Source organism: Mastomys coucha, unplaced genomic scaffold (genome assembly GCF_008632895.1).
Source record: "Mastomys coucha isolate ucsf_1 unplaced genomic scaffold, UCSF_Mcou_1 pScaffold16, whole genome shotgun sequence".
In the NCBI taxonomy this organism is placed as follows: Eukaryota; Metazoa; Chordata; class Mammalia; order Rodentia; family Muridae; genus Mastomys; species Mastomys coucha.
In genome coordinates, this window is record NW_022196898.1 from 63,723,219 (window position 1) to 63,749,157 (window position 25,939).

Consider the following 25,939-nt stretch of genomic DNA (forward strand, 5'->3'; position numbering starts at 1 on the left):
GCCAATAGCGGTGCCCTCCACTAGGAGCCCAGTAACAAATTTGTCACACACCTCAAACAAGACCTGCACATTAGTCAAGTTGCAAGCTTGCACTTCAGGGGCAGCAGAGCCTCACGGGGCACTGCGTGCATTTTGTTATTTTTTTAGAAGTGAGGTTCTCACAAACCTCTGTGACTAAAGCAAATGCCTTTCAAAGGACATCACAAATGCCTCTCTTCCGTTGCAGCAAAAACCAGTGATAATGGAACCCTGCAGTCATTATAAACTGGTTTGGGGACTCATTTGCCTTTTATTGTACTTCTCAAGACTGTTAAAATTGATTAAGCAATGATGAAAACAAGCTACAGAGGCCTTGGTTAGACATAAATACAAAGGGAGATTATCTAAAATAAAAATCACACACACACACACACACACACACACACACATACACACACACGCCCGTGCGTGCGTGCGCGCGCACACAGAGTTACTGCAGGCCTGCTAGAAGGCTCAGCAGATTAAGGTGCTGCAGACTCTAACATCTTGAGTTTAATTCTCACATAGTGGAAGGAAAGAACTAACTCTGGCAAGTTGTTCTCTGACCTCTCTATGCACTCTGTGGCATGCAGTCCCCACATACAAGAAGGAAAGGAAGGAAGGAAGGGAAGAAGGGAGGGAGGGAGGGAGGGAGGGAGGGAGGGAGGGAGGGAGGGAGGAAAAAGAAAAGAAAATTTAAGTTGCTGATGCCATGTGTATAAAGAATCATTATGCCTGAGAATTGGAGGGAAACTTAAAATTTAACTGCCCCCCAAATCTTAATTTCACGTACAAACAAAACAAAACAAAACAAAACCCCAAACCACTAGAGTTCCTTATTACATTTGATAGGTGTCCTGACTCTTACCTTCCCAGGGAAGTTTAGTGACAACATGGATGTATTATGACCCAGAAATATTAATCAAGTAAACCCTTTCCTCTTCAAGTTACTTTGGTCAGATAATTTCATCACAGAGACAGAGATCAGAATAGAATATAAGAGGTTTGACTACAACAACCTCTACAACTCAAAGTTTGCAAAGCTACAAAAACATCAAAATTAATATTATCAGCACATGTCACCACCTAAAGTTTCTTCATGGGTTTTTGCAATTAATGTGTCCATGCTTTCCATCTGTCCCAAAGCAATTGCTGACATGTAACTTCACGATAGATTAGTTTTCATTTCATAGAATTTATTTCAGTAATGTAATCTGGCCATTACACTATAACCCATACAGACCTAGGACTCAGCATGTAGCCCAGGCTGACTTTGAATTCACCATATAGTTCTAATAAACTCATCCCGCATCCTTAGTCTCTTGAATGTTAGAATTACACATAGAAGACACTACACACAGCCACCAAATTTTAATAGACATATGCTATTCACTTATGTTTTCTTTTTGGTTTGGTTCCCATTTGTTCATTAAAGTAAGGAGGTTTATGTTGTCTTGGGTTTTCATAGTTCATCATTTATTGAGTCTGTGTCATTTCCCTCTGCACAGATACAGCATTTAGCCATTCACTTGTGGATGAACTATTAGATAATTTCTAGTTTGGGACTGTCACTATTACTGATAGCAGCAGGATCTTTCTCTGGCTGTTTTCTATTGAGTGTCTGCCATATGGTTGGGCTTCACTTTTCTCATTGTTGTATCCACATGGATGGGTTTTTATTTTCCTTTGGGCTCAACAAGGGAAAAATGCAAACTCACAGTTATAAATGAATAATTCAGAATGCTCTCTGATTGACAAGAGATACAGACTAAGAATAAATACAATACATAAGACTTGAAAACTGTTGAGCAAATGACCTGATTGTTCTTATAATGCCATCCACCCAACAGCTAGAGAACACAAATTGTTTCCAAGTGCACATCAAACATTCTCCAAGAAAGACTGTTTTCTGAAAAATACTACAAACCTCAACAAATTCAATCAATATTTAATTCATAAGCAGTAAGTTCCCAGACTAAAATAGAATCAAGCTAAAGATAATTAATAGAGAGATGACTGGATAAGAAGTTCCCAGATCCTCGGGACCTGCTTTTAAATAACTCATTTTCTGAAGAAGAAATTACCCAGGGATTTAGTACTTATCTTAACTGAATGAGAATGAAATACAGCACATCACAGTTTGTGACATGTAGCTAATTACACGGAACAATTATCCCTCAACTGCTTATACTAAAGATATGAAAGAATTGTTGAATAAGACCTCCCCTAAATAATCTAGTAAAAGAATAGCAAGCACCATCTAAAGAAAGCAGGGAAATGAAATCATAAGAAGGCATAAAGGTCAGTGGCGTAGGAAACAAAAGGCAGAGATTGAAATCAAGGAAACAGAAAGGCAGTGCTTTGGAAAGCTCAGTGGCATAGATCAACCTCTACTTGTCTAACCAAAGGAAAAAGGGCCAGTCACTGAAGGCAGTGCAGGGAGGGACATAAGGATCTCCAGTCATTAAAAGGATAGTAATATTAGGTGTGTGTGTGTGCATGTGTGTGTGTGTGTGTGTGTGTGTGTGTGTGTTTTTGAGTTTTCTTTTCTCTTTGTTTGATTGTCATAGAACTACACTTCTTCCTGATCCCTGTCTCCAAACCCTTCTATGCAGCCCTCCTTTCTCTCTTTCCAATGCATTGCCCCCTTCTCATTAATCGTTGTCACATACACACGTGTACATGGATATACATATATATTTGTAAATATAACCTGTTCAGTCTATATAATGTTACTGGTATGTACGCTTTCATACATGCCAGTTTGGTATTAGATAATTGTGTGCTCTTTCCCGGAGAAGACTCTTTCTCCATCTCCCAGCAGCTATCAGTCTCCAAGAGCTATTCTGCTAGGGCAAGATTCTGTGCCCCTCTCAATGCTGACATTTGGTCCAGCTTGAGCTTGCATGGATCTTGTGCATGTGAAACTACAAAACTTTTTGAGGCAGGGTGGTAGATTTTCCTACCTCTGAGCAGAAAAATATGTCTTAGTGATGACGGAACTCAGAAGCCAAAAAAGAAAACTCAAAATATTTGAGTGTGGTGGAATTTAAATTGCTGTCATCTGAAGATACCCCGGAAATGAAGGCATAGGTCATAAATGGGGTGTGTAGGTCACCTGAGTGATTATAAAAGGAATCAAAGGACTAGGATCAAGAAAAAAGGGTATTTGTGTGTATTTATGTGTTAATAAAAACAGACCACCATCCTCCAGACAAAAAGGTCAATATTCTTTGACCCCCCCCCAGTCACCCTCTGCCACAATCTTTCCCCATCCCCACCCCCATCTCCTCTGAGGGGTAGGAGCTTCCCTGGGTATCCCTAAGCCTGGTACATCAAGTCTCTGCGAGACTAGGCACATCCTCTCCCACTGAGGCCAGACAAGGCAGCCCAGTTAGAAGAACATATCCCACAGACAGGCGACAGCTTTAGAGATAACTCCTGCTCCAGTTGTTCAGGACCCACATGAAGACCAAGCTGCAAATCTGCTACATATGTGTGGGAAGCCCAGGTCCAGCTTTTATATGTTCTTTGGTTGATGGTTCAGTATCTGAGAGCCCCAAGGGTTGAGGTTAGTTGACTCTGTTATTCTTCCTAAGGAGTTTTTATCCCCTTCAGGGACTGTAATCCTTCCCCCTATTCTTCTGTAAGAGTCCCCAAACTCCATCCACTGTTTAGCTGTGGGTGTCTGTATCTGTCTGAGTCAGCTGCTGGGTGGAACCTCTCAGAGGATAGCCATGCTAGACTCCTGTCTGATATATAGGTGTTTTTATGGAAGAAAGTTCAAATGACGCTAAAGATAAATCATTCTTAAATACATGAAAATATGTTCAAATTCACCAATGATCAGGTCAATGTAATTTTAAAGCACTTTGAGAAACAATAATTGAGAATAAATAACTTAATTCAGATGACACCACATTGAGCAGGGTGAGCATTGGTGAGAATTCTTCTTCCCTGTTGTAAAAGAAGAAGTTATGTAACTACTTTTGAAAGGATTGGCTTCCCTGATGAACCCAGCTGTGCACACAAACTTCCATCAAGAATACTGGCTCATAGGTACAGGCTCTAGAGAAACCATGGCAACGTTCATGAATTCTCACATTACAGTAAGGCTTACAGGAGCTTTTTTTTTCATATCAGAAAAGATGAAAACATCACAAATATCTATTAATAAAAGGATGCATAAACAAGGAATATAAAGTCTTAGAGGAGAGCACTGGAGAACAGAGGGAACGAGTGACCTGTATATAAAAATCAACAATGGCTGAATTGTGCAAGAATAAAAGTTTGAATAAAAGAATAAGGTCACAAGGCAAGCATCATTTGATTTTGAATATATACAGTACAAAACCTAGCAAGCTCATATATTACTAAGAATCACTTACACGGGTACAAAACCTTCAGAGAGAGAAAATAATCAAGCCATAATTCAGGACCTACTGGCTCAGTGGGAAGAGAGTTGCTCCCTGTGTTAGGCATACAAGATGACCTGAAAAATAACACTTTTGTCTTTTAGACTTTGTCGTCTGTACCTAAGTGTTCATTCTCTGCCAATTTATTGTACATATTGTATAGTGGGCATGGATTGTTTTTTTTGTTTGTTTGTTTTTTTGTTTTTTTGTTTTTTTTTTACTTAATTGTTACAGATTCTGAGAATTCCAAGCTACAGATCTTTTTTAAAAATTGTATTCATTCTTTTCTCATGTATTGCATCATGACCAGAGATCCCCTTCCCTCCTCCTCCTGTTTCCCTTCAGAAAAAGACAGGTCTCCCAGGGTTGTCAATCAAACATGGCATATGTTGCAATAAGACGAGTCATCTTCCTTCATATTAAGTCTGGGTGAAGTAACCCAGTAAGAGGAAAAGGGTCCCAAAGCAGGCACTGTCAGGAGAGGACCTAGGTCAGATGGATTGCAGGCTCCTGTTGTGGATAGCCCTGGTCTTGTATTTTGATGCTAAGTCTCCTCTCCTGGAAAGCACAGCAGATGAGGAGCAAATCATGTATACAGGTGCCTTGTGAATCTTCTCCCCACCTTAACTTTTCAAATAAAGGCTAAGGCTGATGATTGGGCAGCAGGAGGGAAGGTGGAGTTGAAAAATTTGGGGGAGAAGGGGAGAGAGGAGATGAGGGAAGGAGACTGGAGAGAACGAGGGACGGAGGAGGATAAGGTGGAAGGAAGATGGAGCTGAAGCATGTGGCTTGGAGAAATCACAAGTCATATGGTATCTATAGATGGCAATAGGGTAGTGTAGTGGTAGATCTGCCCAATCTAAGCGAGTAGCATGTATACCAATTAATTGAGTTGTGAATTGACTGATTTAGTAAATTGGGTTTAAAATTTACCACAACAGGCTCCCTGATGGTTGGTTTCGTCTCTGAGTCCCCACGAGCCTAGGTTAGTTGATTCTGTGTGTTTTCTTGTGGTGCCCTTGACCTCTCTGGCACCTTCAATCTTCCTCCCCCTCTTCTGCAAGGTTCCCCAGCTCTGCCTGATGTTGGCTGTGAGTCTCTGCATCTGTTTCCATCAGTTGCTGGATGAAGCCTCTCTGAGGATGATCATGCTAGGCTCCCGTCTACGACAAACTACAGCTCTTAACTCATTAAGTTAAGAGGATATGAATAAATCTGCTTATTTTATCATATTCTCATGGAGATTTTGATGAACGTAGTCTGAACACCATGCTTTGAGTATCTGTATTATGTTAGGAGTTTGAAGTTTTTACTTTTATAACTGACAATATCAGAACATGACAATAATTAAAGGAGACAATTTACAACAAATAAAACACAACTCTTCCATGTTCAGAAACTATTCTTTTACTAAAGTATTTATAAAAGATGAGTCGAATGAAGTCGCATTTAAACTATGTTAGTCATTACACAAGATCCCGATGAAGAAACACATCCCCGTACCGTACAGTACCATGCAGACAAAACTGCTCAACCATTATACCACGAATTAGGAAAGTAGTACCTGAAAGTCAACCCAGTGACCTCTTTACCATTTGCCTATAAAAATATAAAACCCTGGCTTCTTTTAAAAAAACAGGAAATCATTGTCAATAAAATTCATAGGAATAAAATTAGGTTGAAGAAAATAAAACATAAAAAGGTGACACTGGTTAGCTGCCTAGTCAACATTATCATTAATAATAAACTCTCCTAAGAAGCATTAAGTTACAACGGTCACTCCAAGCAACACTTTTTGATTACGTTCTGACCTGCGGATGGAGTGCTGCTACTCTAAACAACCTTGCGACGACGTAATTTTATTTTACATATATACAGATTATGCTACTTATATACACATCACGGGACAGTTCCAGTCACTTCAATGATGGGGACTTGTCAAGCAGAGCATTCCTGGTTGGCTTCTTGCATTCAGCAAGGGACCAAGCAGCCACTTCTTTTCCCCCTTTACTGAGAAGGGTTCTGGGATGTCTGAAGGCACAGCTTGGCTTGTGGAGGAGGGGTGGGGCTGCAGTAAGCAGTATCAAGGATCTGGGTTTTATAAATAAGGTCTCTTCTCAAGCATTTCCGACGTCAGCTACACTTTTGATTTCTGTGCCTCCACCAGACTGTACGATCCTTTCATGTTGGCTTTTCTCGCAAAGTAAATGATCATCCCGATGGCAGGTATTACCAAGGAGGATGCACAGTAGAGTGCAAGAAGTTCAGGGGAAAAAGAGCCCTTGTCATTTTCTCTTCCTGGAAAATAACCAAATGGATGCAATTAATGTCTAGTACAAAGGGAAATAATTTAACCACAGTGTGTGTTTTATGGTAACAGTACAACTAGTTCTTCAAAGAAGAAGTGATAAAAGCTGTGCTGAGGACCATCGAGACTCATAGAATGCATTTTTCTCCGAAATATCCAAATAAGCAGCTCGCGGTTGCGATGCTCGTGATGGGTACGAAGACGACAGTTTTAGACTCTACAAAGTTGGAGTCTAAAAGATTGCTTTGGGTGTAAAATGGAAGGGGGGGGGAGAGAGACCCACATTTTAGTGATCTGTTTCATAAGAGTAGGAATCAGAAAAAACTCTGCGACACTGATAGTCCTGAACAGAAATGCCTAACACGTTCTATGAGACAGTCTATGTAACACTCGGTGTGGCCATTAAGGTAAAAAGGTAGAGCATTCTTGTTGATGGTTGGTTGGCATGTACTTATATGCTATATTCTGTGTGTCCGAAGCAAAAAGCATCTTTATGTGATTATTTCCCTCCAGTATTGACAACCTCTTTTGATTTACTGGTGGTCTTTGGGTATTTCACTTAAGTAAATGTCTTAGTTACTGACAGAGTGTATTCTCTGACCTACATCTCCCTTGATCTAAATTGATACTCCACCATTCCCTCAAAAACAAACCACCACAATTTCATATCCCTCCAACAGCTTGTAATTCAATATTTGACTATGTAATTATTTGTTAAATTTAGTTTTCTCTCCTGACTGCAAACTCTATCATGACAGCTATGTTTACATGAGGTGCTTCACAACTAGCAAGTACTTCACACACTTCTTGGCACTCCTGGTAGTCCCACAATATTACTTGAGTACTAATAAAGTTTTTTTCTTCCTAAGACTTATCATTTTGCCACATAGTCATAAATGTTGTACTGAAAATGGCAAAATATAAACACTTTAAAATCTTTTAAGAGAACACGTGACAACAGCAACACCATGAGTAACATCCAAGCTTCATAAAAACATCTCCAGAGAGCACAGCATTCTCCCCGGACTTGCTTGTGGTTTTTCTTTGTTTTGTTTTTGTTTTTGTTTTCTTTTGCACCTCACAGCGTGGCCTCACAGTTACATTTTACTAAGTGGAAGGGTATGCTGTCTGAGTCCTGGCAGGGTTAGTGATCTGATCTGGTGCACCATTACAATTCCTTCCAGAGCTTTCAAAACTGCAGAAAGTCATTCAAGTAGAAAAGACTCACATGAGTGAGTTGTTTCAAATAACTGAAGGATAAAAACGATGCTTCACCTTACGCATCATGATAATGACTTCACTTCTCCGCTTTCCTTTGATAGAATTGATCGGAGGGTAAAATTTTAATGGGATACTTATCATAATTGTGGTTATGCACCACTTATTGATGACAAATTAGGAAGAAGTATTTCTATTATTGTTTTCTTTTCAACTTAATTATTATCTTTGCCCTTCGGTTTATTCCTCAGACATCTGTTGAAAACTCAAAATTGATCCACTTGCTAGGGCAATATTCTAACACATTTTTTCCTACTAATTATATAAACTTTGAAAGTTTTTAAAGATTCCTGATCATGTGTATCAATGGGACACATTTAAGCCAAAACCAAACAAGACAATAAATATAAACATTCAGCTGTAAATACAAAGGAAAACTAGTTTAAACTGTCCAGTGTATGTGTGGGGTCAACTTTGGGTCTTTATTCATATACAATTATTTGAAATCATCTTCATATTGGGAGCATGAATGTCTGGTTGGGTCACTAATATGCTTTTCTTGTTCATTTAGAAGATAAATTAAAAGTGGCAAATATGTAAGACATTAATTAAGCAATTAGAAAAGACAATGTGGGAAAAAGCAGTTTTCATGCTCTTGAGGAGAAACAGCCATGCACCCAGGATGACAAAAATCTTGGAAGTGCGATTTCCTGGGGCTAGGCTAAATTAGAGCTAGCCAGAGGAAGACATATTTCAGCCTATGCATAATTGAGATCTCGGTCCCTCTCACTGGAGGCCACAGCTACATGCACTGTGTCATATCCAGTGACCTATGGAAGATCCTGGCCCGCTCTTTGAATGCATGGTAACTTCCTTGGCCAAGATCACCTGTTTTCTTTTCTTTTTTTTTTTTTTCCCCTGGCTGTCCTGGAACTCACTCTGTAGACTAGGCTGGCCTCGAACTCAGAAATCCGCCCGCCTCTGCCTCCCAAGTGCTGGGATTAAAGGCGTGAGCCACCACCGCCCGGCTAAGATCACCTGTTTTCAGAACAATCACCACACGTGGGTAACTAGAAGTTTGACATGTAATTATGATATTTTCCCTTCCTTTAACCTTTCTAAGTAGATGTATGAATATTGCTGTAACTTGAAGAGGCGCTATGAAGACGGGGAAAAAATGTATGCTAAGGTTTGTAATCTTGAGGAATGTGATTAGTGAAATGTGTATTTTCTCACTCACATTCAGATTTTCTCTACACTGGCATGTGATTAGCTAACTCTCATGGTCAATGCCAGACCTCTTCAGAGTTGCCATTCATTAGCAATGTTGCTCACTCTACCAGGCTGGATCTTAGCATACAAAGGGTCCAGGGCTCGTTAGTCAAGGCTAGCATCAATAAAATTAGCAGGCACTCACAAGAGAGAACAGGAAAGTAAGGAGTGCCAATATGAATCTGGTGGGGCCAATTGCCCCTCCCTTCCTCTTCACCAGGTTAAAGTTGGACAACTGGGGCATGGATTTCAAAGGAAGCTCTTGTGAAATCTAGAGATCCTGCTTAGGACCCAGGCCACTATCCCCAATTAGCATCGTCACAAAAGAGCCATGCAGAAAATATGCAGTTATTCTGTACTCTGAAAGCAGAGCTTCTCCCCAGTGGGGAGCAAGGCCCGAGGAGGACTGTTTTTCTGCTGTGCCAGCCCCAACTCCTGAGTTTCCCTTTTCCCCAGGGGAGACATTGTAAAGTATATTGTTAAACTCTTAGCAAATCTAAGACCTCAGAGACCAATGATGAATTGGCGACTTTGGAAAAAAAATAACAAATGGGAATTCCACATTGCCGATGATTAATGTCCACTTCCTGGCTAAATGCTATAGGATAGAACAGCTGTGTCTGATTATTTCAAGAAGCATTAAGAAACAAGCGGTCAGCCCAGAATTCAGGCTCATTTTACCAACTCCACCTAACAGTGGAAGCTTGTTACTCTCCTTGGAAACTTGGAATAATTTTAGAAATAAATTTTAAAAAAAATGGCAAACACAGAAAGCTAACCTTTCACATCAAGTGTTAAACTTCTTAATTGTGAGCCAACTTCCGTTTTAGATTCACACTCGTATACGCCAGCATCCTGCAGCTGTGCCTTGAGGATGGTGTATGAGCCATCCACAGACTTTAACACCATGTCTCCCGTCTTGGCTTTCTTCTTCAGGATTATCCATGTTTCGGGCACATTTCCACAAGTGCAGGAGATAATGACGGTGTCTCCTTCTTGGACGCTCTTAGATGGAAAGACTGTAAGCTGGATGTCTTTCTGAGAGACTGACGAGAGAATGGGCAGTTAGTGGGTGGGGGAGGGGTACAGCACTCTCATCCTGACTGAGAACATTGGCAGTCACTGCTGAGCTGTTTGCAATGCTTTCTGCATGAGCTGAAAAAAGAAGCTAGGCATTTGACCAATTCTCAGTGATCACACTGCAAGCAAGAGAAGACGGATCTCAGGCTTCTTTTTTATCCTTAATATGATTCTTTACCCAGCCAAAGACAAAAATTAGGTATTTAATAAGTAGCTGTAGAATTCAAATACTGAAAAAAAAAACTTTACTTTAAAAAAGAAATCACACTGTTCACCAAATTTTTCTTGAAATATAAAAGCCTTGTGAGCTAGGTCCTCCCTGACCAGGAAATTAAGATGTATAGTGATTATTATTATTATTATCATCATCATCATCATCATTATTATTTACTGTCTTTAAAAGCATAGTTACTGATTATCAAGTTTCAAGATCTGGCTGATCTCTCCTGAGAGATAGAACATTTCTGTAAATGTAAAAGCCTTAGAGGGAAGCACCCTAAGTCTGATTTAAAAACACTTGCTTCAGACCTTGTCACACTGACGTCCCTCCCCCAAGGCCACAGGGCTGTGACATCCACACTTGGCTTTCCTTTTCTTTCAGATGGTTACACTGTGTCACCCAGACTGACCTGAGAGTCTCCTAAAGGTTTTCCTTGAGATTACGTGGTACCCTTCCCTGGTTCTTCTTTTGAATTACAGACCTCAGTGAAGTAAGACAGCAATAACAATAAAGACCAGTATAGGCCTTAACGGGAATAATCACAAGAGATGCAAAAGAGTGCAACCCTGGTGCCTCCCAGAGAAAAGGCGTGGGGCCAATGCAAGTTGATTGCTTCATAATTTCCCCCACGAACCCCTACAGTGTTTGTGTGCCAAGCAGAAACTGTTGCGTTTTCAATCTTGGGTCTTTATCTCAGAGTCCTGTTCAGCCCAATATGATTGTTTTCATTCTAAATAATTTCCTACCCTTGTTTCTTCACCAAAACCCTGATTCCTAAGTGTCCCTGAGCTTGCAGCTTACTTTCTGGAGAGAGCATTTCATTCGATGTGAATAGGATTTTAGGGCAAGTGATTTGGTCTGAAATGAAAATCCATTTCAGGAGCGGTGTGGAACTGCTTTTATAATTAATTAATTATTTTTAATTTTTTTTTGTATTTTTCACATAAATGCGATTTTGAAATAAAGATTTTTCTTTTCTTTCTCTTTGAGGCTTATTTTTATTTTTAAGTTAAGTTTATTTGTATGTGTCTGTGTGGAGTACATGCATGGGGTGTAGTGCTCAAGGAAGCAAAGACCCCCGGAGGCGAGGTTATGGGCAATTGTGAGCTTCCTGATGTGAGGGCTGCAAAGAGAACAGAAGTCATCTGTAAGAGCTGTAGGCACTCCTTATGGCTAGGCCATCTCTCTGGACCCCAAAGGTTTTCTTTTCAAAGAGGATCTTGTTCACCATCAGTAACTCAATAGGAAATGTACTAGTCATTAAATAACTTTAAGTCATATTCTACTCACCTTGGATAATCAGTTCAACTGATTTTCTGCTAATTCCAGCCTGGTTAATCCCTTCACACACATAAATGCCAGAGTCTTCCATTTTTGTAGACACGAAGGTGAGTGTAGTATTTTCAGAAAGAGGCTGCAGTTCCCCATTATTTAGCTGTCTGCTCCACAAGATTTGGGGAGCTGGAAAACCATCACTTGAACAGGTCAAGTTCACAGGGCTGCCCTCCTCTAGGACAGGAGAGGGGCTGACCCAGATGGTGGTTTCCTTGGGGGCAACTGAAAAGAAAAAAATAACCCAGTTAGCTTGAACCTCTTATGCTCTGAACCCTAAAGAGTCTAGACAATGTTGTAAAACCAAGCAAAGGACTCTGGGTTAATTAGCATAGTTTATAAACTGTGATAACCAGCCCAGGATGTCTCTGTGGAGGAGACACAAGGGGAGTTAGAATACAGATGAAATGTGGACATTTTCAAATGGCAGAAAGTAGTGTAGAACTCTCTTAATGTCAAAGCACAGAGAATCGAGTATAGTGCAGTGTTTGGGTGAAGTGATGGATCTGAAGTCTCTGCGTGACCCATGGAGAAGGGACAGGATAAGACAGAATTGAGTCTTTTTCTAAGGGAGGGAAGAGAAGAGCATTGGAAGTATACAAACACACGAGACAGAAAGAGAGACAGAGAGAGAGAGAGAGAGACAGAGAGAGACAGAGAGAGAGAGACAGAGACAGAGAGAGAGACAGAGACAGAGAGACAGAGAGAGACAGAGAGACAGAGAGAGACAGACACACACACACACACACACACACAGAGAGAGAGAGAGAGAGAGAGAGAGAGAGAGAGAGAGAGAATGCATTGCCTAAGCATGACGCATTAGAATATCCCCTGTGAATAAGAAAAATCCGTTTACTGCCCCTTGAACCTGGGTTGATCATTTGATCAATAGTATCTAGATGACATGTCATGGGGTGCAGGGATGCTCCTGACATAGACCTTTATGAAACTATGTTCATCCCCACCTTTCTCAGCTGTGTTCTGGCAAGTAAATCTAAGCTACCTTCCTTGAGTATGACATTCCATGAAGAAATGACAAGTGGGACCATGTACATAAGGCTCAGGTGTGTTAAGTGACATGTCTATGACAAGCCAGCTGCTGGCCTGCCTGAAGATGCTTGAATTGTCCTGAGGATGAGTAGCTACCTGGCTGCCCCATTCCTAAATGTCAACGCATAGAGTAAATGAATAATAAATAACAGTTTATTATAAACATAAATAACAGTTTATAAACACATATAAATAGTTCGGTTTAAATGATGGAGAATGGTTTATTGTAATTACTATTATCTTGATTTGTTTATTTTTCCTGTTTTCTTCACAGAGGTTTTGACTGTTAACCTTATGTTAACTATTAGCTATTGAACATAGTAAAGAAATCCATATTCAACTCTACCTGCCCCATGTGTGCACTTACCATTGACATAAAGAAGTTGCATACTCTGCCTCTGTTTAGGTTCAGAGTTCATTTCGGCACTGTGTAACTTAGCAAGGCAAACAAGAGCTTTCCCAGTGTCTTCAGTGGTGGGGATGAAGGTCGTCTCCAAACTTTTGGCCTCTAGGGACTTTATGCCCATTTCCCACCCAAAATATCTAAAATGCTTCAGTATAGTCTCCCCCTTCAGTAATTCAATCTCCAGAAGGTCAAAGGGGTACACATTAGGGACCGTGCAGTTGACAGTGACAGGTTTCCCATGTATAAGTGGTCCACTCATTTCAATTTCTGGGTCTTCGTGGAATGCTGCAGATATCAAGCAAAAATAATATTGATATGCAATAGTCAAGGGAATATTGAGCCAGATTCTATTAAATGCAAAGGTTTCAAAGTGACAGCTTTTGATGAGCTGGGAATAGTATGGCCTCAAATCATAAATAACATCATTAAGTACAACTATACAGTTGTAATATTAATCATAAATAATAGAAACAAAATACTATGCACTTTAAGTCAAGGAGAAATAAATGCTTGTACTCCTTAGTTTTCTCTTCTTTTTTTTTTCTTTTTTTGGTTTTTTGAGACAGGGTTTCTCTGTGTAGCCCTGGCTGTCCTGGAACTCTGGAACTCACTCTGTAGACCAGGCTGGCCTCGAACTCAGAAATCTGCCTGCCTCTGCCTCCCAAGTGCTGGGATTAAAGGCATTCGCCACCACTGCCCGTCCTAGTTTTCTCTTCTAACAATGCCATCTTGCCTATTCTTTTCTAAGGGCACAATGGTTTTGGCTGTCTTATTAATTAAGCATATAATCTAAATATTTTATGCATTTAACATAAATATATTGGCTACTAAATATAAACTAATCCCCCTCAGCCTTCATTATCTCTTTCTGAGCAGCCTGATTTTTTTTAAAAAAAAAAATGGTTATTATGTAACTTGTTCCATAGCTAGAAAAAGAAACTTACAGGGGCAAACAAGACTTATTATAATAGATCAGACTTAGTCAAACTCTGTCCTCTAATCTATGAGTCTTGGCTATACAGTTTGTTCAATATCACATGAGCCTCAGTGAAGTTCTTAAATTAGTTCAGTTTTCAAAATCTGTAAGGTTTGTTTTATGACTAAACTTAGGCAAGAAGTTTTAAATACTTTTCACATTTTTTTCTTTTTTAAAGACAGAGGCTCACATTTTAGACCTAGCTGACCTGGAAGTATCTATGAAGACTAGGAAGGCCTCACAGGGCTCTGCATACCCCTGCCTCATGATAAAGTAAATCCTGTAATTAACAAATGAACTCACAGCCAGGCATGGTGGTGCACACACCTTTGATCTCAGCACTCAGGAGGCAGAGGTGAGTGGATCTCTGAATTCAAGGCCAGCCTGGACTACAGACTGAGTTCCAGGACAGCCAGGGGCTACACAGGTAAAACTTATCTCAAAAAAGAAAGAAAGAAAGAAAATGACTTAATACTGTATGTTTTCTCACATGTGTGGAACCTGAGTTTAACATCTAAATTACATACATGTATACATTGATATGTATGTGCTTACAAGGCTTAGAACAAAAAGAAGACCACAAGAGGAGATGACAACTTAAGGAATGTGGGAAATAGAAAGGGTAATAGAACATGTTCAATAGGAAAGAAGAAGATGAAGCTGTCTGGGGGGGGGGAGGCAGGGAGGGAAGCAGGTAGAGAGAAGACAGGCACAACATGGCCATGGGACATGGGTACAGATGAGAAGAAAGCATAATGACATGGATATCTGATGGTGCTACAATCAAGGCACTTCTTTGTATGCTAACTTTAACCACCAATAAGAAAGTGTAAAGGAACTATTCAACTGTGTTATTTAAAATCTGAGTTCTTATTCTCTTATCTATCTATATAACATAAATAATACATTCTATGTACATAAGCAAAAATGGCATTAAAATCAAGGTAAAAGTTATACAAAACAAAGCAGAACCTCAAAAACCAAAACTAAACATTTTTTTTCATTCTTTCCTTAAGTAAAACTGTTAAAGAGGTGGATTTTGCACCATAACCACATTGTAATAAGCTGTCATGCTGTTGGGAATGTGCCTACACCAGCAGATCCTGGAGTCTGGGTAACATGATAGATCATGAAGTTTACACTCTTTTTGAGAGATTTAAATCTCTTAACAGGCACAGTCTTATTCTGGACAAAATCCTGAAGGCTAACACAAGTTTGGGCAGGGCTTTAGGTAGAAAAGCTTTACAATATGTTCTCTGGAATTGGGTGAATAAAATGGGGCCGCACCACCCTCTCCATAAAATCATTTCACAGTCACGTGGTCAGTCACGTGGTCACTGTGAAGTTCTTTCCTCACTCAGGGTGGACTGGGGGATTCCAGCAATTCATAGAGGCTGGGGATTGGAAGAGATTTCTATTAAGGTGATAAAAACATAGAGGACAAGAAAACAAGTACCACTTGTTCACTGGGTAAATCACCTGAAAAGCTGCTGTTGGCGCTTGTTTCTGCCTCAGCTCTGCATATGGACTGTCCCACACTCAGACGAAGTCAAAGCTGTCTTTTCCTGTGTGTTTCTGGCACTTTGCTGTTTCTTATTGTCTCCCACCCCCCGAATCCTGAAAATCAGCTCCTCAAATCTGCCTTAAAACACTCGGCTTCTTTTCCCATTTTTCTCTTCCCCCTGCTACCTTCCTCCCAATCCCACAGCCCTCCATTCTTTCTTCTTTTACAAAAAAATCATAATAATATCTAATAGTAGATTTAATTAAAAATAATATACTTATTATAGACTATGTTAAATATGGACTATTATATAGTAATATATATATATACATATAGTATTATATAAATACAATAAAAAGAAGCGTGAGTATTTGGGAAGAGAAGGGACAGTGGGTAGGAGGAGGAGGGGTAAGACACAGTCACAGGTGAATAGGAAGAGAGTACAGTGGCCCGCTATTTTCCATTCTATTAAAAATAATAAATACTGTACACAGTAAAACTATCTTCCAAAAATGAAGGAGAAATGAAGATTTTTAAGTGGTAATAAAAAAAAAAAGAAAGAAAGAAACCCAAAAACCAAAAAACTCAGTCAGGCTGACAGGCCGATGATATAGCTCTAGCGCGGAGCACTTGCCACGCATGCGCAAAGCCCTTGGCTCCATCTGTACCATCTCAAAACAAAATGAAGTAAAATAAAAAGGCAGACTTGGACCTTACTCACAATTTGAATAGGCGAGGTAGTCACCCCTTACCTAGGAATTATCTGAATGGGCACAGCTCCCCGGACTCTCTCACCTGCCACCTCCATGTACCCAATGTGCGAGTGGAAGGGGAGAGAGGCAGAGAACGGGGTAAGGTCAAGTGCATGAAGTGGAGAGCAGGACCAGTCACGCACTGTAAGCATGCCCTAAACGTATGTCATATGTCCTGAAGAGCTAGGCCAACTGTATTGCATCAAATCATGTTCAGAGATCTAGGGATGATTTACAATGCCAAATCTCTCTCTACATAAATGGATAACATTACAGAGTCACATTCTTTTTCTTTAAAAAAAAAAAAAAAAGCTAGAGAAAAGGAAAATAATCAGAGTCAGCAATTTCGAAAAGCACTTACAGTAAAGCTCCACCCTGGTTCTCTTTTCCAGTGTCCTTTGCAGACAGGTCACAGCACACAGGTAAAACTCTTCATCCTCAAAACTCACAGAGCTCAGCGTCAGTGTGGATTTGGCCCCCTCTGTTTTCACCTCCCCACTGAGGGCACTGTCTGTCTGGGTCCTCCAAGAAAAAGACGGGGAGTCACAGCCAACAGCAACACATGTCAGAACAACTGAATCCCCAATCTGTGCAACCACTGGAGATCGGGGGGAAATGTCAACAGTAAACGGTTTCTCTGGAGGAGAAGAAAACGAGAAAACAATCAGATGAATAACAGCTAAGATTCTTTTCTTATTGCATCCTATTCCCATATTCAATGTTTATCTTTCTGGATCTCTATTCTGCTACTACCTATGCCAGGAATAAATGGCTCCTTGGAGCCATTAGGAATAAAAGCACACCTTTTAAGAGTAAGCCCATGTTATTCTGGTGAGTCAGGCTATCAGAACGAGTGTAGATAACAATTTGTAAAGAATGTGGTTGGCATCTTTTCAGGGAGAGAACCCACCCTCTGCTCTATGCAGTCCATCAAGTCACTGAGATGATGCAAGACCTCAAATCATCTGGTGGTTTCTGTGCGTCAAATACCGAAATTCAGTCTCATATGCATGCATTATCTCACTTAATTCCCAGAACAATTTGTTAGCTGGGACTACTGTTTCTTTTTTACTTTCCCATTCCTGTGCTCCTGTGTTTCCCCCTTCTCTTCCTCCATCTCCTCATCCTAGCTCTCCTTTAAGACATTTAGGCTCAGAAATGCTAAATGGCTTAAACTAAATTTGCAAGTGGAATAATTGAAACTTGATGTGAGATGGGTCTGACTTGAGATCCTAGCTTTTCTGTCTCTAGACAACTAAATCAAGCCATCCTCATGTAAAGGTAAAATGAAATCTAAAAGAGTTACAGGGGAAACTGCACCAAAATGTCCTCTAATTACATGGGCTATACTTAAAGAACCATTTATATTCACACATCCTCCCATGGACCCTCCTTGTTATTTAGCTTCATTGGGCCTATGGATTGTAGTATGTGTATCCTGTACTTTAACTTATAAGTGATTACATACCATGCAAAACCATCAACCAAAGAACATACATAGGCTGGACCTAGCTCCCCCTGCCACATATGTAGCAGATGTACAGCTTGGCCTTCATTCAGGTCCCCCAACAACTGGAGCAGGGGCTGGCCCTGACTCTGTTGCCTGCCTGTGGAACTTATTCCCCTGACTGGGGTGACTTGTCTGGCCTCAGAGGGAGAGGATGTGCCCAGTCCTACAGTGACTTGATGTGCCAGTGTGGGTTGTTACCTGGGGGTCTCTCCTACTTATCAGAAGAGAAGGGAAAGGAGATGAAGGGAGGAGCTATGTGAGGGAGGACAGAGAAGAGTGGAGTATGATTGGGATGGAAAGTAAAAAAAATAAATTAATTAATGGGAAAAAAGAACCAATCACATATATCTATATATTGGAGTTTCAATATGAAGTAGTATCTTTGATGATCATGCAGAATCACACTGTAAACCAAATAAAGATGACATTAAGGTGACATCAAATATGTCTGGTGCATTATCAAAACACTTTATAGCCATTCAGAGTAGAAAGCTGAGTGATCCGGGCAAACATTCAAGTGTCCAAAGTATCCCCTAGCATCCAGACACTCAGACTTGGATGAAATGACATATTTTGAGAGAAAGAATTCTAAATTTTGATGTTCCTCTGAAAATCCTGGGAGTGGCTGGGCAACTCTGCAAGTGACAAATGACTTCTCAAAGAAAATTCATTAAAGTGTTCTAGCAAGCTGGAGACAGGCAGAAATCTCAGCACACAATTCTCCACTTTGCATGGTTCATTTTTGTACCAGGAAAAGTTGCTTTTAGTTTGTGTAATTGTGGTGTTATAGCATTTTTCCAAAGATAATGTCCTCAAATTATCCCCAAATACGTTAGTATGCTATTATATTTTCAAGAATATTATTCAAAACAGTGGCCAAGCTGTCCAAGTTCCGCCTATGCTACTGTGAGAACAGGGAACTTAGCAGGAGATTCACTTCCTGCCGGCAACGAGCCTGACATGTACCACTGTGTATGCTTGAAGCTACTGGAGAGAAGCCCTTGAAAGTAGCTGAAAGGCCCCTCTAACTTCAGCATGTAAGATTGATAGCTCTCATGATACTCCCCTTCCCATGCCCAGATCGCAGGGTTTTGCCCATTTGAAACAGGGCCAATCATTTCAGGATGCAACTATCCCAGGATAGACAGTAAGCCTTCTACATTTTAACTTTATAGTATCTTCTCTGATCATTGAGAACAGCAGTCACCCACCTGAATTAAGTAACTGATGGTGTTTGAATTCCACTTTCTTAATCATCTAAACTTAAAATCCATGTTTCCATAGGTTAGAAAATAATGTATTCTCCATATTTACAGTTCATGTTTTTATTCAGCAAATATTTACTAAACACTTAGTATGTGTCAGGTATATACTTGCCAGCCATTAATCCGTGCAAAGGCACAAACACAAACACAATGAGCGCCTGAGTTCCTGAGTTTAAGAACCTCGTAGTTTAATGGATAATTTCAAATATATACTTTGTTTGTGCTCTTACTGGAGGATATACTTTGATCTACTCATTCCACATTGTATAAATATACCAAAATATCACACCATACCCAATATATGCATGCAGTTTTGATTGGTCAACTATTTTAAATTAATTTTTAAAAATAGAGAAAATTAACTATAATTGAAAAACTATAGGATTTTAAATTAAGAACAGCATATTAATGAAATAAAGAACCACGTGACCCTATGCAAATGATGAATTATATTGCACCTGAGTTTTTCAGCTACCTCACAGAGCATGGTAAAGACAGAGATAACATATGAAGTAGAAACTCTTGACAAACATTAGGTGTACAGTCAATTGATGGCCATTAGTAATATGAGACTTCATTCTCCCATCTGTAAAATGGATAGAAAATGCCCCTTAGCTATTTCTTGGAGGCTGTAGATAGATTAAATAAAATGCCAAAAAGTATGGCTGATGTTTGGGGAATGTTTTTGTTTAAGAAAATCTTGCAAAATCCCAAGTGAAAAATTATATACTTAAGTAATGACAAGAGGGTTAGTTTGAAAGGAAGTTAGATCATAGGGAATCATCTTGAAGCAGAGTGGGCAAGATTAAGTAATTTCAAATGGGAGCGTATATTCAGTCATAATACGTATGTGGCAGTGCAATTTGTGAGTATATGGAGTGAGAAGGGCAGGTGAAGTCACATGAAAATGCCAGTGTCCACAGAACAGGAGAGGGAGACCAAGCCATGAAATGAGACAACAGCAAAAATGACAAGAGCTTGTAAAGGACCAGTGTGGAAGTGCTGGAGAAAAGAATCCCAGAAAGTATGAGGAAGATAAGTTATATGTGTGCTAAAGCACATGACTACCAGATAATACAAATTTACGGAAGGCATTTCACCATTGGCATTGAGTCACTATTGCTCAACTCCCAACAATGGCACCTCTTCCCATTCTACTCACCTTGAACAACTAATTCCACCTCTGTTTTGTCTCTCCCAATCAGATTAACTCCTTCACACACATAGATTCCAGAATCTTCCATCCTCATAGCAATTAAGGTGAGGGTGGCATTTCCTGAGAGGAGCTGGAGAACTTCATTACCTAATTTCTTGCCCCAGAAAATCTCAGGAGCTGGTAGACCCTCGCTGGAACAGGTCATAGTCACAGCGCCACCCTCATGAAGCCTTGTGGAGGGATGTACAGAGATCACTGTGTTCGTGGGAGATGCTGAAAAGGCAGAGCATAGGAAGAGCCATCATGAAGCAGCATCTCCATCCAATGGAGATGATGTCATTCTCTTGTAGACTGTGTTCACGTGCCTCTACAAATTTGGCAAAACTGCTCTGCCAAGTTGGAGTCAAGAATCACTGAGTCATTGTGAAATTAGATGGGATATTTTCTAACTAGTAAATTACAGTTTTTGGTCCAGGGAGCCACAGATAGGTAGAAATTAAGAGAAGGCCTTAAAATTAAGGGAAATTGGGGAAAGCCCTTCAGTGTTTCAGCTTCTTACTTAACAACTGAAGTCCTGTGGAGGAATATTTACCGTCCAGGTCAGCTTCAGCACTTATGGAGGGAGACAATCAACCCAGGACCAACCAATTGGTTTTTGAATATCATTAATTACTGAAAAATTATTTTATTGAACTGAAATTTCCTGGAATATGGTGGTCATAGTTTAGCATTCTGTTCTTACAGATAAATGAGTGATGATCTTTTATCACACAACAGGCTTTCAATGGCTTAACTATACCTCTCTCAATGTGCTGTATTCTGTGAGAAGAAATATCTCCCATCTTGATTGTTTTCTCAAAAGGTTGTTGAAAGTCTTTTCTATCTTATTGTGCTTTGGATAAATAAGGTTGTACTTGACACCAACTCTTTTAAATACAGGGCTCAGAGTGGAACACAACATTTCAGTTTTAACAAAGTACAATGAGTTCCATTAGACACAGTCAAATATAGGAAGAAAGCTTCTCATCTACCAGCAGGCTCTAGGAGCGGAAAGACAAACCCCAACACCTTCCCACTTATTGCATGTGAGCATCCTCATGTACACACATGCGCAAGTGCCCATGCACACACACACACATACACACACACACACACACAGAATAAGAAATCATTTTGTCATTGTTTAATCTGAGAAACCAATGTTTCAAGGCTCACTATAAAATTTTATAAAACATTGTATCACTTGAGCTATTCCCTCTTATTAAAGTCAATAGTGTTATGATGATTCCCCCTTAATTGACAGGAAAATAGAGGAATTAAATCTTAAAGTCTCTCAGCTAGCAGGGGACATGACACTCAGGTGTTCTAAACCTAAAATCTGGTATCCTGTTCTCTTAATAATATCATAGCATGGATAAATAATGCAGTAAAACATATTTCTTGTTAATCTACTTGATACATTTATTGTAACAATAAATAACAAAATGCATATCCAAGACCAAACTCCCACAGACCAGAGATCACCGTGCAAGCACTTACTGTAGACTTGTAGTTCTTTGATAGTCTCCCTTTCTTTGGATATAGAATCAGTTTGGTCAATGAGTAATTTAGCTCGGCAAACAAGAGCTTTCCCAATATCCTCAATGACGGGAGTAAAGGTTACTTCCAAACTCTTGGTTTCCAGAGACTTCTTTGCCATCTCTTCTAAAAACGCCTGACTGTCCAGGAGCTGGTCACCCTTGAACAGATTAATCTCCAGCCTGTCAACCGGGTAAACGTCTGGAGCCACGCACTTGACCACGACTGGCTTCCCAACCTCCAGGGGGCCACTGAATTGAATCTCTGGATCCTTAGGGAAAGCTGCAAAGCCAAACAAATGCACAAGTAGACTTTTGGCTTCTGTTGAGAACACCTCTGACTGTTCTAACACAATGGGAGTCCTAACAAATGTTTTTGTTAATTCCGGGCTTAATTCAGCAAAGCTAATTGGTTTAAGTAGCTAGTCATGGTTTGTGGCAAACACAGGAAGCACTTTTTAGAGGCCATTTCAATTTTAATTCTGTAACCGTTAAAGAGAATGTGTTGCTAAGGAAAAGAGAAAGAAAAGCCTATTACTTATTAAAACTCATCTATACATGCAACATAAAGAAATTTGCTCTCTTCTAACTATGGCCTTGGATGATGGAGAACACATTTCCCAGACAAGGCAGCTTGGACATAGTGTGATTGCAGAACCAGCCCTGGTCACGCAGCCAGTCCATGGCGAGGCTGAGAGCAAAGCTCATGCTTTCTGTCACTCACTCTGCACTGAGATTCCAGTGACACCTCACACCCCATTCTCTACTGTTAGTACTGATACAGTTCCACATTCCAGATGAGAAGCCCAGGGCTCAGAACCGTATGACAAAGAAGTGTTACTATGTGAGGTTGCTTACGAAATGAGGAGAGTGACCTTAATGGGCTGGCTTCTGAAAATGAGACCTCTGGCAAGAACTTATCCACCAGAAAGACATTCCTATGCAGTCTCCCTAGACTGGTTCTATTCCCCTAAAAGCCTAACTCTCTCGATGTTCTAATCTGCATTTTACTGAACCCAGCAGGACAATGGTACACACGCCTGCCCTCCCCACCTCCACACACATACACAAGGTTTATCCTTCTTACTACATCTGTCATGATGGGAGCTCATTGGTGTCCCAGCTCCAGAGAATATTACAATCAAATATGGAATGGAAACTGAACTGTTAAAAGCAACAAGAAACAGGCATTCTTGCAGGGGGTTGTGGGCGAGAACAGGCAATATAATTGAATCCAGAAAGTTCTTCACTTCTCTTTTTAATGTCTCCAACTGTATAGTACTTGTGGGCAAAAGGCAAAGGAATTAGAAATGCTTTATTATCTAAAAACATAGTATTTTAAATTTCCCCTCGGATTATTTATGTCTGTCACAGTCTTCAGGAAATGTGCCTAGAATCCACAGTTTAATGACAGGTAATATAAGAACTCGCTACTCTTTCCTCGTATTTACATAATAGGACCTTCCAAGGATCTCAGAAGGCTGCCTAGACATAAACTATGCATGCACAGCCAGCATAATTGAAAGCAGCCGTCCAGGCTCAGCTGCTTGGGAAGCCCAGCTACACAAGGGGCTTGCAGAAATTTCAATTAAGGTTAATCGGCAAAGTTGGGCTGGAGCACAGTAGGAAGGAACCAAGGTGATTAAAAGATGAATCAAGCAAGATGCCTATGAAGAAGGGCCTTATGGGAGTCCTTCCCCCCCTTTTTTTGGAAAGTGACACCATCAGTCACCAAATGATTTCTACAGGGCCCATTTCCCCCAGCTCTCCTTGGTAGTTGTATTTGCGGATTTGAGGATGATAGGAGGATGCATTTTTGGGTAGGCGAGTGTAATGAGGGTACCCGCTCATATGCCTGAGACAGATGTAACGTATTAAACAAAAAAAATGCTTTGAGATGTAAAGGCGAAGCTTTCCGGCAGCAACAACAAAAACTCCCGAACTTATCTGTGTCAAACGACTGAAATGTTAGTAATTACGTCTGCGGAGAAGGCGTGCACACTCACAGAGTTCCCGAGTCTGCAGGCAGATCTTAAGCACCAAGTTGCCCAAGAATAAGTGAATGGAAAATCCCAGAAAGAAGGAACTCATCAATCATTTGGATACATAAGAAGTGAACATGTAGAAATACACCAAGGTGGAAGATTAGAGGAAAAAACAACTAATAGAACCATGCAGATGTTCACATTGCAGCTAAGAACTGGAGCCAAGAAGGTGTGAGTCTCTTACATGGGCACCATTTTTTTTTTTTTTTTTTTTTTTGGTGGCAAATAAGGACACAGAGGTTAAAATCTGGTTTCCTGTTCTCAACTAGCGTCTTCTTTCTCTGGCTTTATTGACATGTGTTTTCTAGTTAGGAATCTAGATACTCTTAAAAAGTCTCTATTAAGTGTATATCGTTAAAAAAAAAAACTTTTTTTTCAAGTAGAATCGAGAGAAAACAAAAGCTCTTTCGTTCACTTACAGTAGATGTCCACTTGGATTCCTCTTTCCAGCTTCCCAGAGCCACATGTTGCTGTGCACAGGTAAGAATGTTCATTCTCAAAACTGACAGGATCCATCGTCAGAATGGACTTGGCCCCCTCTGTCCTCACCTTCCCATTGAGTGGGCTGTCTATCTGGGTTCTCCAGGAGAACGATGGTGACTCGCAGCCTGTGGTACTGCAAGTCAGGGCCATGGAGTCCCCGATCTGCGCGATCGTGCTGTGTTCAGGGGAGATCTCGACTTTAAAAGCCTGAGCTGAAAAAGCAAGAGAGAGAGAGAGAGAGAGAGAGAGAAAACAAGTTTACCACGGTCTGCCTCATGCTGTGTCCTTTTTCTCTTGCGCAGCAATACAGGATCCAAAACACAGCCTGGATGATCTACTTTTTAAACTGTCTCAGACTAATAGCACAAGACCGACTCAAAGCCCTGAAGGTGCTGTTGGGGAAGGTGCTGGAATCATCGCCGTGAAGAAGAATGCTCAGTTCTGACTTTGAAGCCCATTGCACAAAACTGTTTTGTCGCTTTCTAAGCTTGATTTCATTGTCGAGTACAGGAAACTAAAGAGATAGACCTACTACCGATATAATCCAAATTATTCATTTGACAGTGGGAAAAAACAAACAAACAAACATCCATCTGCAGCTCTGTGAGAACACTGGCTTTTATAGAAAACTCTGTAGTACACCAGAAGCTGCAGAAGTGTGAAACAGGTCAGGAACTTACAGACTGCAAACAGTATCCCAAGTACCAGTGAGGCTCCAAAGATCGCGACCATCTTCCCAGGCATTTCAAGTTTCTGCTTCAGAGCCTTCTTTGTGCCCCACGTGAAAGTGTCTGGGAAAAGTGTTCGGCTCCCAAAGCCAGTCAGGCTGGTGTGAGTGAAATAGAAAGTCTGCTCTTTATAAAGGGTCTTGCTGGAGAGGCGGAGGGAAATCCCTTCAAGGGGAAACCCAGGGCAGAGCCAGGGAAAAAGTTTAACTGACAGCCAGCCAAGTCGCCACGTTAACCCCTTCAGCTGCTTTCTGAGCTGAAGCCGTTCTGAGTCCTGGGAAACACGACACTTCCAAGTACATAAATCTCAGGCTTTTCCTGACCTTCAGCTCCGAAAGGGCTATCTCTCCTGAAAAGATACGAGACAAAGATCATTGCAAATTGAAACGTCCCACAGTGTGTGTGTGTGTGTGTGTGTGTGTGTATGTGTGTGTGTGTGTGCGCGTGTGTGTAAGACAGAGATCACTCGGTAAATAAACACTGACTTTTCTTCATTAAGAAATGCATTTGCAATTTAAAAAATTAAAAACTGTTTTCTTTCAACAAAAAGGAAAATATCCTTTATTTGTTATTATTAATCATTATCATGAGTCACTCTTTTAGAAACAGAGTCAGTACAACTTC

General features: G+C 40.4%; 1 protein-coding gene across 1 annotated transcript; it reads right to left on the reverse strand.

Annotated features, from left to right (window-relative positions):
• Positions 1–5,817: 5,817 nt before the first annotated feature.
• On the reverse strand, positions 5,818–25,651 carry Vcam1 (vascular cell adhesion molecule 1). The gene is made up of 9 exons (XM_031375256.1): positions 25,268–25,651; positions 24,524–24,799; positions 22,022–22,342; positions 20,489–20,755; positions 16,913–17,188; positions 13,281–13,604; positions 11,822–12,088; positions 10,011–10,277; positions 5,818–6,731 (listed from the first exon to the last, which is right to left on the reverse strand). Exons 1-9 carry the CDS (start codon positions 25,329–25,331, stop codon positions 6,571–6,573), a joined length of 2,223 nt encoding a protein of 740 aa, XP_031231116.1. The 5' UTR covers positions 25,332–25,651; the 3' UTR covers positions 5,818–6,570.
• Between the last annotated feature and the right edge of the window lie 288 nt (positions 25,652–25,939).